At 43.0% G+C, this 12,345-nt stretch overlaps 3 protein-coding genes across 7 annotated transcripts in view; 2 read left to right on the top strand and 1 right to left on the bottom strand.

Annotated features, from left to right (window-relative positions):
* The window catches only part of LOC111652296 (E3 ubiquitin-protein ligase HECTD1-like), a 10,561-nt gene extending 9,298 nt beyond the window's left edge, over positions 1–1,263 (top strand). Inside the window, exons 18-19 of the mRNA XM_023402519.2 lie at positions 3–147; positions 251–1,263. Of these exons, the coding sequence (XP_023258287.2) occupies positions 3–147; positions 251–388 (283 nt within the window). The 3' untranslated portion in view covers positions 389–1,263. The remainder of the gene's footprint in view (positions 1–2; positions 148–250) is intronic.
* Positions 1,264–1,952: 689 nt separating this feature from the next.
* Positions 1,953–7,419, bottom strand: ap4s1 (adaptor related protein complex 4 subunit sigma 1). 5 transcript variants are annotated; one of them, XM_087172985.1, is made up of 6 exons: positions 7,396–7,419; positions 3,899–4,055; positions 3,727–3,813; positions 3,438–3,506; positions 2,635–2,646; positions 1,953–2,239 (listed from the first exon to the last, which is right to left on the bottom strand). In XM_087172985.1, the coding sequence occupies exons 2-6, from the start codon at positions 4,034–4,036 to the stop codon at positions 2,111–2,113; spliced, it is 435 nt and encodes a 144-aa protein (XP_087029111.1). In that variant the 5' UTR covers positions 4,037–4,055; positions 7,396–7,419; the 3' UTR covers positions 1,953–2,110. The 5 variants fall into 5 exon arrangements, with proteins under 5 accessions (XP_087029111.1, XP_087029109.1, XP_023258286.1 ...); XM_087172983.1 differs by lacking the exon at positions 7,396–7,419 and adding an exon at positions 5,608–5,896 and having other exon boundaries at positions 3,899–4,102; XM_023402518.2 differs by lacking the exon at positions 7,396–7,419 and adding an exon at positions 5,608–5,894.
* The window catches only part of LOC111652297 (striatin-3-like), a 12,024-nt gene continuing 6,410 nt past the window's right edge, over positions 6,732–12,345 (top strand). The window contains exon 1 of the mRNA XM_023402521.2: positions 6,732–7,115. Coding sequence (XP_023258289.1) covers positions 6,843–7,115 — 273 coding nt within the window. The 5' untranslated portion in view covers positions 6,732–6,842. The remainder of the gene's footprint in view (positions 7,116–12,345) is intronic.

The following is a 12,345-nucleotide window of genomic DNA, read 5'->3' on the forward strand; positions in this document are numbered from 1 at the left end:
AGTCCTGGCTTCCTGCGGTTCGTCAGAGTTCTGTGTGGGATGTCGTCTGACGAGAGGAAAGCCTTCCTTCAGTTCACCACCGGCTGCTCCACGCTGCCCCCCGGTGGCCTGGCCAACCTGCACCCCCGTCTCACCATCGTCAGGAAGGTGAGCTGCTCCTCCTCTTCTTCTTCTTCTTCTCTTCCTCCTGTTCTTCAGATAAATGTTTTCTCTGATGATCCAGATGTGACTGTTGCTTCCTCCTCCTCAGGTCGACGCCACAGACTCCAGTTACCCATCAGTCAACACGTGTGTTCACTACCTGAAGCTTCCTGAATATTCCTCTGAGGACATCATGAGGGAGCGTCTCCTCGCTGCCACCATGGAGAAAGGCTTCCACCTCAACTGACCTCCTCCTCCTGCTCCTCCACCGCCGCCGCCACCGCCACCGCACTGAGCATGCTCCTCTAGTCTTCTGTCTGTCGCCACCCGCCGCGTGATTGACAGATCAGCCAGCCAATCCAAACCAGCCGAGCGACTGACCGCTGGAGGAGGATGAAGAGGAGGATGAGGAAATGAAAGAAGCTGTGCTGTCTCCTCGCATCCTTAACACCTCCTTCACTTGTCTCCTTCATCTTCATCAGCAGTGACATCCTCCTCCTCCTCACCCACCTGAGCAGCTGCTGGTTTCTGCAGGCTGGCTGCTGTGTGTGTGTGTGTGTGTGTGTGTGTGTGCGCGTGTGTGTGTGCGCGTGTGTGTGTGTGCGCGTGTGTGCGTGCGTGTTGACCACCCCCCTCCTCCTCTTCCTCCTCCTCCTCCCCCTCCTCTCTGTTCTCAGTTTAGCGCCTGGTTTGACTCGTAGCTTCAGTTTTCGGTTCCTCCTCCACACAATCATGCCCCGCCCCCTCCTCCTCCTCCTCCTCCTCTTCCTCCTCCTCTTCCTCCTCCTTTTTGTTTTTATTTTTTGTTTTATTGCTTTTCGTTTCCGTGTGTGTGTGCGACAGTTTTCGGGTTGTTTCTGACCGGCTGTAAAAGGTCAAAGGTCAGAGTGCATTTGGTGTTTTCTTTTACAATGAAGCTATAGAGACAGAAACACTGGTCGAGTGCGAGGCACATCGAAGAGAAAACAGAAAAAGCGTAAGAAGCTCTGCTCTCCCTTGTATTTTCTTTGTATATTATAAACATTTATTTAACTCAAGTTGCAGTTTGAGGTAAACAGATATTTTCAAATGTGTATGCTCCAAAAAAATAATCATTAAAATGTTTGCAAAGTATGAAGTAAAGATGGAGTCCTGTGGTTTGTGGAGGGAGTCCTTCATCATCGTCCTTCCAGCTCCACACTCTCATCATCATCATCATCATCATCAAGCTGAGAGAAACTAACCACGACTGGTTAAATCCTGTGAAGTGGCTCTTTAAACTCCAGAGGCACAAAACACCTTAAGTTTCACATAAGGTTTAATTTCTCCTCAGCTGAGGGAGTTACTGAAGGGTGTTGCACAAAATCTCCTCAAAGTTTTCCTTAGTTATGGGAAAAATTGAGGCATTTTCAACAGTGAAAGAGATTTTACAGCAGTAAAATACTACTGTTTCCATGGAGACCGTTGATTTGCTGCCATTAAAGAAGCCTCTATCTCTCTGCAGCATCAAACCACAGAGCATCACTGACTGCAGAGGAACGAGGAGTGATCACCTCTAGACGGACAAATCAGAAACTGATCAAACCGATCAATTCTATAAAAGCATAATCAATTCCTGGTCGTTGAGGGTCCATCAGGTTCTTCATGACGTGTTGAGGTTCAGATACAATCACAGGAACCTGAAGTTCTTCTCCTCAGTTTGAAGTGATTCCTTAAGATAAGGAGAAGACTTAATATAGAAATAGATGAAACAGATTAGACAGAAGTTTATAGATGAAATGGATCCAGATGTTTTTGTTACATTCAGTAAATCACTGGTCAGTAGACTGATATTAAATATTAGTGATTGATTGATTTATTGGCATTAGAACATCGGTAGTAACACAGGGTTGCGGGTTTGATTCCCGGCAGTTTACAGTCCTTCGGACTCCACCTGCTCATGTGAGGAAAAGTCTGTGACATCGTTTCCTGGGAACGACGAAAAGCGGTCTCAGCCGTCGGCCATCTTGTCGAGGGCGGTGAGCGGAGCGAGGACTCGGCTCTTGTTGGTCTCCACGATGTGTCCGTTCTGGATCATCTCGTCCAGGATGATGTGAACTCGGTCCAGGTTGAACATGATCTGATGACGAGGTCGAGTCAAGGAAACCAAACAAAAACAAAAACAAACGCATCTGCAGAAATTATTGCTTCTATAAAACGTCGTCATGAGACTCCAAAACATTCACTTTGTGATCATTAGAACAGAAACAGAACACGGTCCCGTTTGAGAAGCAAGAGTTAAAATGTAAAATCTAGAATACTGATAAAAGATGAAATATGTAAAATAAAGTTTTTTAAATGAGAAAACATTCAGTGATTATTCGTTAAATCTCCGACAACATCACAGCGAAGAACTGACAAACACATCGAGAGACTTAAACACGACTCGTTCACTTCCTGTAGAGAACTGAGCCTTTTCTATAATCAATATATTGACACTTGGTATCGGTGTGATGTGATCAGAGTCAAGGATACGTCCAGTTCACTCTGTTGGGAAACAAACACACAGGTGATTATCAGACAGATGTTCACACAGGTGTGTGTAGTTGTTTTTTATCTAAATCAGCGGTTCCCAAACTTTTCCAACTCATGGCCACTTCATCTCAAAAATGTTGACGGCTCACGTCCGACCCCGAAACAACACAGGAGAATAAATCTGTTTTCTTTCCGAGTCTCTGGTTTTATCCATCGATGTGATCGTTTAATCGTTTATCTTAAATCAGACTGAGAGATCAGACAAGTGATGTGGTCCAACACAGAAGCTCCTGTCATTGACTGATCACTGTTTTAATATGAGAGAAAAAAAGGTTTTAAACATTTTAAATGTCAGTTTGCTTTAAAACATTTAAAAACATTAATTATTTATATATTAATTTTTTTATTTACATCTTTTCACCAAAATTGTTCTGTTCTGTTTATCAAATGAATTGTCGACCCACTTGCAGTACCTTCGTAGCCCACCAGTGGGCCCCGCCCCACAGGTTGGGAACCACTGACCTAGACATATAAACACTTTGATTTAAACCCTAATGACACATAGACGGATTAGTCAACAGGCCCCGGGGCCTCTGACCCACAGGGGCCCGTCGTCTCCCGCCATGACTCATCCCGTCATTCTCTCTATAAAAAGCTCCACATCACTTTGTTCCAGGTCAGAGACACTCAACTCTGATCAGCGTGTATCTGCTCCTCGCACAGACAGGTGTGCACAGACAGGTGTGCACAGACAGGTGTGCACAGACAGGAGGCGTGTTCAGTTGTGTCGGCAGTGAACTCACCACTCGGCTGAAGTATTTATCCAGAACCTCCACAAAGTTGTGGACCAGCTCGTAGATGGACAGCTCGTTCTGTGGGAGACCGGAGGACACACACTGACTCACACACAGTGTATGAATGAACCCAACACACAACAACACACACTGAACATTTCAAATCAAACATCTCAGATTTGCAGCTAAAAAATCTTTAGAGTCTCGGGTTGTTTCCAATATGTTTGATTGTTTCTAATCAATTATTTCAATGTAACTTTATTATCTATTCATTGTTGTTTCTATAGCTACGCCTCACCTCTGTGTCTGTGACTCCGACCACGATGTACAGAGCGGCGTACTGACGATAGACCAGTTTAAAGTCTTTATACTCCACGAACGAACACTGGAAACAGACGGGAGCAGTTCAGGGAACACGCCGCTGTTTTTACACCGGTTTCAAACCTAAACCTCGTGTGTACTTCAGGTACCTGGTCTTTCTTGCGGCTCAGGCAGCAGCGGACCACGTCGGACTCCAGCGCCGCTCTCCTGCTCAGCTCCACAGGATGGTAATACCTGGACAGTCTGGTCTGGCCCTGCCGGTTCACCATCAGCACGAACTTGATCATCCTGTGATCGGACGCCGGCCTGAAACCCAGAGGGACGGAGCTGAAACGTCACTTCAGCAGTTGGTCCTTCAACGGATAAAGAACCAGCAGCTACTTTAATAATCGATTAAAGACAAGTGTTAAGATCTAATCTTTGCTTTTTTGTGTGAAAACCAGCCACTTTAACTTCTTTGACACTGAAGATGTGTTCAGTGAGAAAATATAATTGGAATTTAGAGTCTTCTGACACCTGTGACGAGAGGCCACAGGTAAACACAGAATTATTAACTGGAAAGCTTCAGGTTTTTAAAGGTTTGTCAGACAAGACAAACAATGTGAGAATCATCGCAGGTGTTTTTCTTTATTTTCTCCAAAGCTGTTGTCTCTGTTTTTAGCTCATTGTAGCCTTTAAAGCCTCGTGTTTTCAGCCTCAGTAAAATGAAGACTTCCTGCTTTTCTCAGAGTAAAAACCACAGTGGACTGGATCTTTGGGTTTTGGACCATTGGTCAACAGGACATCTGAAGAAGTCACCTTGGACGTTCAGTCTATGACTCGACCGATGGCTGCACCTGCCAATTATTTATTATTATTAATCAATCAATAATATATGTAATATGAGAAAATATCATTCAGTTTCTCTGAGGCCACAGTGACGTCTTCAAACTGCTTGTTTTGTCCGACTAACAGGCCAAAGATATTCAATGTACATTTACATATGAGAAAGATAAACAGCAAATCTTCATATTTGAGAAGCTGCAACCACATAAAAGTTTTTGTTTGAAAAATGAAAATGTTCAAATGTTTAAGTGATGAATTATAAAAAAATACGTGTAAATTAATTTTCTTTCAATCGCCTAATGATAGTGAACATCTAAAGAACAAAGTAAAAAAATAGCACATTTTAGTTTCCCACAGCTCAAATACCTTTTATTCAATTAAAAGTCCAAAATCCAGATTTTCAGTTTGTTATTTTTATAAGACTCAAAAAAAAAGCATCACAGTCCCACATTAGTGAAGCTGGAACCAGACGATTTTATTCCGCCTTAAATGATCAGGAGCAGTACTGACTGTTTCTGACGTGTTATAAACAAATTTATCCATTAATAACAAGAAAATAATCAGAAGATTAAATAAAAATGAAAGTAGGCTAATTGTTAGTTGCAGCTATAATAATCTCAGCAGATTTATTTTATATCCTATGATACTGATACTACGATGGTCAAAACCTGTTAAATCCTACATTTACATTTCCTGTGTTTTATGCATTTACTGTTAAAGGTCGATATAAACATATTCACAAAGCGGGATGGGGACATGTTTTTTAATGAAGCCTTGATTTTTGATTTTATATATTTATAACACTTGACATTTGAAGACAAATGGTCACATAATAAACTAAACTTTATCACACGGAGAAGCTGCGTTTACGGCTTCTATTTGGGGTGTCCGAGGAGCTATTGAAGGCATCACACATGTAACCCGTGGTCCAACCGTTAATAACGTCTTTTTAAATGTAGTTTAATTCTGATATATGACCGTTAAACTGTGTCGTGTGTCAGTTATTAACGATATTAACGTTTCTTTGACTTACCGGCGGCTTGTCTCTAAACTGCGGCTAAACGAGCCCCATCACTCGGGCTAAAAACAACCGCAGGCTAACTGCTGTTCGCTCCTTTCAGTCATAGCCTCAATTGTTATAATCTGTTCTAATTTAATCTAATCGCGGCGTCTCGCTGGTTCAGAACCTGAAAGTCAAATATGAGTCAAATTAAAGTTAAATAAAAATGAAACAAAAGGGAAGTTTCCGTTTCCAGCGATAGGAAGCTAACAAGAGCTGTTAGCATGTCTAACGCATGCTCAGTTGAGCCCTGAACTGTTGCGTTTACGGATACCAGAACAAATAGTAAATAAGAGTTTAAGTGTTAAGCCCAGATTTCAGACCGTTTTTTTTTCTTCCTAACGTTATTACTGTTTGCCATAGACAGCCAAAAACAAATAACACGGGAAATAAACTGTTAAAATTTGAGGTAAAGAGGATTTATTTATAGAGGATTTAAAGTCTATTCCCAAGTGGCATTATTAAGATCCTGATTCTCACAGCTCTTAAAGCCCTACACCTATACAGCCCTTCGATATTTTGGACTTTGTGTGATGGCCTGCAGCCTGATGCTTGCAGTTCTGTTTATTTATTTAAATGTAATGTTATCTAAATTTGTAGCTTCTGTATGGTTTTACTTTGTGTGCTCTTCTGCTGTTTCTTTTGTTTTCTACTGGTTTGATTTGGTCTTTGTCAAACCAGGGTCATTATCACTACCACCTGCGCTGGTCACAGTGGGCAGGTAAAAACCCCTGAGGTGTAATAGTGTAATATGGTTTGTCCAGACTGAGGAAGGTGTTTATATCTCTCTGTATGTGTTTATAAGCAAGTCATGGGATTTGAAATCAGGATTAGAAATTGGGATTTCCTACGTTTTTCCCCGCACGATGAATGAGACATAATGTATTTGGATGACAGGGAAAAATCAGGATGATGTGTCCCGTCATGCAGCGCGGCCGGGCCCCCCCCCCCCCCCCCCCTCGTCGGATCCAGGGAGAGAGAGAGAGCAGTAATGGCGGCCGGTTAGACCCATACACCGACACCGCGTCCGCAACCAGCCGCTCTCACCGCAGCCCTCCGGGGGCAGCCAGCCTCTCACGTCGCGGCGGAGCCTGCGCTGGCTTCAGGGGGGAAGGGAATCCTTTAGTGGACCGCTGCTGTCTGGGACTTTCCTTCTACTTTTCTAAAAAAAAAAAAAAAAAAAAAAAAAAAAAAAAATTAAAAAAAACATGGATGAGCACCCCGGCGGAGGAGGAGGGGTCGGAGCGGGCGCTCCACGACAGCCTCCGCCGCCGCAGCAGCAGCAGCAGCCGGGAAGCAACAGCAGCGCTAATCCGCCGATCGGTGGCGGTGGAGGAGTCATGGTGCCACACCAACCGGACGAGCTGCCTCGGCCGCAGCAGCAGTACACCATCCCCGGCATCCTGCACTACATCCAGCATGAGTGGGCCCGGTTCGAGATGGAGCGGGCGCACTGGGAGGTGGAGAGGGCCGAGCTCCAGGTTAGCCCGCTTAGCATAGCTTAGCTTAATTTAGAACTAAATGCCTATCAGCCTCAGAACAACAACAACAACCGGGGGACTGTGTCGAGTCGAAGGGATGCTGAAAAGAAAGTTGACAACGTTAACCAGGAAATGTGTCACATTTATACGTTTCCATTTTTACATTTAAGTGAAAAATCACCGCACATCAAACCCAAATGTTTGTAACCTAGCGGCTAAAGCTAACGGGTCATTGAATAACGGAATTCCCTGGGTTACAGTTAGCTCGACTGAAGCTAACCTTTAGCTACAGCGGTGTAGCACTGTTGTTGTCACTTTCCTCTGATTTTCTAAAAGGTTTGTAGCCCCCCCACTTTTATTTGGGACGTCAGATGTTGGTAAAGGAGAAGTGAATCCAGCTGACGGTCAGCTAATATCCACATGCAGCCATTTTGGTTTGTCACGCTAGCTAAGTTAGCTGGTGGCTAGCAGAGTTCGAAGAAGTACTCAGGTTCTTAAACTGAAGTAAAAGTACAAAAAGTTAGGTGTGAAAATACTCCAGTATAAGAGTAAACGTAACGTATTCTAGATTAGAAAAGAAACACTGTGAATTAAATCAGAAAATCCTCAGTGAAGTTAGTTTTTACTATCAGAATATAAAGTGATATATTTAGCTGAAAGTATCATAAGTAGTATTTAGATCCTTAGCTAAAAGTACACAAATATTGACAGGTAAATAATAAGTACAAGTATCTGTTTCATGAGTAATGTGCTGTTAAATATTATATTAATAGATGGTAAACACTGACCAATAATACTACATTAATGTGTATAATGTTGCTGTCACAGTTAATGAGGTAGAGCTAGTTTATATTTTTAAAAGAAAAAAAATATTGATTATGATTATGCTAGATAACCTGTTTTACATTATCTCCACATTATCGAAATAAATAAACAAAAAAAGCTCCCCTAACCACAAGAACTAAAAGAGGAACCTACAAGATGAATAAAATAAAGTAAATAAAGTAATGTGATCCTCACTATTATCAGATGATATGAAAATTCAGTTTGGTAGTTGAATTTATGACAAGGCATCATATGTTAATTATACAGCACCTTTTTTATGTAAAATCTTATAAGTTCAACTAATAACTACTACTGCCAAACAAATGTTAGTGGTGTAAAGAGATTACCCTCTGAAATGTATTATTATTATAACTGAAACCATGTGATTCATCAAGAAAATAATCAGCAGATTAATCATTATTTGGAGCCCAACATCAGACCTTTTATCGGGGTGTAATTCAGTGTGTGGACTTGTTCATTCAGGCTTCTGGTGTGTATGTGAGACGGAGTTAAGTGCTGAAATGTGTGAAATGTGGCACAGTTCATGTCTTTGTCATAACACACCCTACAGCAGGTTGACTGTGTGTGTGTGTGTGTGTGTGTGTGTGTGTGTGTGTGTGTGTAATGACAGGCTCTCAGTACGCAGTGTGTGTGTACGTGTTTGCTCTGCTCTGACTTGTTGTGGTGTGACACTGGATGCCTTCAGCATGACTCTGTCAGAGCTCCTGATAAGAGGCGAACGTCAGTCGGCCGCTGAAGTTTGAGCAGAACAAACGAGTGAAGGTGTCAGTGTTCCTGTATGTGAGCGTTTACTGTCGGAGGGCGACCAATAAACTGATCATATGATCTCTAACAATGCTTTATCGATACCTCAGAACCAAGTATCACCGTTTTACACTTTTAGGAGGAAAGTTGAAAAGGTTAGGTTTATTTAAAAGCACATGAGCTTTTTGAACTGGCATTACATTAGTCTAGAAAATACCACTTACAGCTTCTTTAAGTTTAGTTGTTTTGTCCCAAACCCAAAGATATTCAGTTCACTGTCAGTTATTACAAAGAGAAGCGACAAATTCTCTCATTTGAGAAGCTGAAACCAGAGATTATTGTTTTTGGTTTTTTTGCTTTAAAAAATAACTGAAATGATAAAATCTCTGTCTCAGATTTCCTGCTTTTCTTTTGTATCGTAAACTGAATCTTTTGGGCTGTTTAACAAATTAAAACATTTGAAAATGTAATTCAATGTAACCAGACACACAATCCTGGTCCCTGATGCTGGTCTCCTCTGAAAGGAAACTCCTTAAACTTTACAACTAAGTAATCAGAGTGAGTAAAAGAGACAGAACCAAAGTTAGAGGCACAAACATGGTAGAAATGTACGTTTGTTTTTTTCCCCTCTCCTCCTTAAAAAGTGAATCTATGGCCTCCAGTTGGATCTTTAGTGTGGAGCCACAAGTCTGAACCAATCCTGTGTCACAGCTGTTGCAGTGATATAGATCCTAAAATGCTTTGCACAGATAGAATCAGGAGACATGGAGCTTTCAAACAATGTAGAATCAGTCATGGTTGTGTGAAGACTGAGTCCATTACAGACCAGAACACGCCTGAAGCAGCTCTATGACCAGCGCCATTGTAACGTTGGTGCAGTCGGTCACTTGACACAGGTGTTGTGTTGTCTTAAGGTTGTGTTCACGTTAGATCAGATTATTGAGAGCCGGACTAACGTTGTCGGTTTGTTGACCAAGGTTTTTAAGGTGAGAGAATGATGGAAAAACATCTTTAAGTTTTCATACAATGCAGAAGAACAGGAATCCTGCATTTCCTTCTCCATTCCTGCACGACTCCTTTTTGTCAACATCCGTTCCACAAAGAAAAACCCTGAGGACTCTGTTGTTGTTAGAAACCACGCAGACACTTTTTAATCCGTTATTGGTCTAATTTGCCTAATCTGCCTGCTGCTGCAGACGTGGTGGAAACAGACACAAACACTCTGAGGTCCCTGTGCGTTCCTACGTTTAGTTTCTGGGACTATTTGGACTAAAAAGTCTTAAACTCTTAAACCTGTGCGAGAGAACTTCCAAATATCACGTTGTCTTAAGAGCGTCTTTACTCCGCCACCGTTTGAGCTACAGACCTGCCGCTTTTTCTCCTTAAACTAAAGAATCAGCGCTTTCTATCAAGCTGCTGCTCGTCAGCGTGAGTCACTGACTTCGATCTTTACACTGAAAACTCAAAGTTAGGAAATATTTGGAGGAGTTTTACCGTTTGTGTGGCGCATTGCTGCTCTCGGTCTTTGTGTTAGTTGATCGATTGGCATCCGCCATCTTTGCTCCTGATGTCTAAAGTCACTCAATTCTACCTTGCTAAAGGCTCCAGTTGGTGTTGTCACAGCCAATCAGAGTGTCTGATTCAGAGGCTTGGCTGTTAATTGATTGTATAAGCAGAGTGAATGGGAGCAGTGCTGTTTTACTCTGAGGTCAGAGCGAGTAGAAGTTGTTCAGTTTATCGTAGAGATAGAAACAGAAGGATGTGACCAGTCAGATATTTAGTGTAACTATGGATTATCAGCCTGTCTGTTGGTACCTGTAGTATTTATTGATAAGTCGGTGTGATGTTTGGGGTTGTGGGGAAACCAGGACGTCTTCACTCTGAGAGTCTCTGCGGCCTCTTCCTCCATCACAGGGAAACGTCCCCGATGGTTCAGTTTGTTCTTGTTTGCTGTGTAAACTGGGCAGAGTCGACAGACGGAGCCCTGCCTGCAGTTTCAACATGGTTTCATCCAGGAGAAGGACTCGATCCCTCCACGACGTCCCGCTTCATTTCACCCTGTACGTACAGTCCTGTCTGTGGTGGAGCAGCTTCAGCTCCGGTTTGAAATCAGCAGCAGTGAAGATGTTGAAGCAGGAAGCAGCAGCAGATGAGTTTTATGGTCCCGGCTTGTTAAAAGGACCTGAGCTGTAAAATATTGATGCTAGGTCTGTATCTGCCGCCATTAGAGCGAGCTGGAGGAAGTGAGGAGACGACAGGAGGCGAGACTTCTGATGCTGACCAGCTCCACGCCTCAGATCTCTGGCTTGCACATTTAAAGTGTGAGACTTTTAACTTGAAGTTATGTCAGTTTCCTTGTGGCAGCGCGTCAAAGTAAAACCCGACACAGAAAGTGACGACAGTCCGAAATGACTGAACGTCACTGTTAAACTGAAGTTTGACTGACCCTCAGTCAGCTGAGAGACCAGTTTGAGGAAAGGAATTCAACGCAGTGTGAGGTTGTGGTTCAGGTTTTGTTGGAAGTAGAGCTGCTTGTTCATGGCAAAAATCATCAACAAGATAAACAACAAGACAGAACGACGACAAATTATCACCCGACCGCTGCTGGATCTTTGAAGCAGGAAATGAATCGGCTATAAAAACGGTTGTGGATGATTTTTGTCAATCGATTAATCAAGCAGTTGTTTCAACTCTAATTTACACAGATGTCAATAAATCTAATATCCTCAGGTGATGTATTTACCTGGCTGATGTGCCTGACTCTACTACAGAGTGGTGTCAGCAGGGACAGTATAAACATGCAGCATCTTCCATCTTTCTTCTGTGAAGATGAGGAGGTTTCAGCTTCATCACTTGAAGCCTCTGTAATGACGGATATCTGAAACTTACAGATCCTCACGCTGCTGATAAAGATTGTTGTTGTTGTCATCTTTTAGTCGCTGTGGGGAAGTGCCTTTGTTCAGCCAGCTAGCTGTCCATCTTCAGGACCCCGTGGTCTAAACGAGCGCTCGGCCCCCGTGTCTGCATGTGTTTGATTGGCCGGAGCAGCTGGATGATGTCAGGTTGAGCTTTTCTGCCAGACGACCCTGAGGTTTTTTTTTTTTTCTTAACACGCCACTGTGCTGACGGACTGGAAAACACAGATTTCACACACACTCTAGTTGTAGCCAGGAGGTCAAAGGTCAGCCTGTTCACCTGGAGAGTCGGTGTGTATCAGTAAGGCGGGGTTGAGGCGGCGTTGCGGTGACTCCATGTTTTGATAAGGAGAGCAGGGCTGTGGGACGCCAGGCTGTAATTAGGCGTCCTGGCCTACTGGGCCCTGCTCTGACGGCCCCGTCCCAGCTGGACGCTAAAAGTAGACGTCCCCGAAATAACTGAAGCACACACACACACACACACACACACACACACACACACACACACACACACACACACACACACACACACTACCTGTCAATAACAAAATGAAGACGACAATTAAAGCCACATGACGACTTTTGATTGTTGCTTTAAACTTAAAATTTCAGTTGTTTGAAAATGGTGGAAATTAATATTTACTCTCAGTAATTCATTCATTCAAGAGTTAAGTGTGTGTGTGTGTGTGTGTGTGTGTGTGTGTGTGTGTGTGTGTTATGACCCC

The sequence above is a fragment of the Seriola lalandi genome, unplaced genomic scaffold (genome assembly GCF_002814215.2).
Source record: "Seriola lalandi dorsalis isolate HSWRI2012SDOR001 ecotype SW California unplaced genomic scaffold, Sedor1 jcf7180002053938, whole genome shotgun sequence".
NCBI classification, from domain to species: Eukaryota; Metazoa; Chordata; class Actinopteri; order Carangiformes; family Carangidae; genus Seriola; species Seriola lalandi.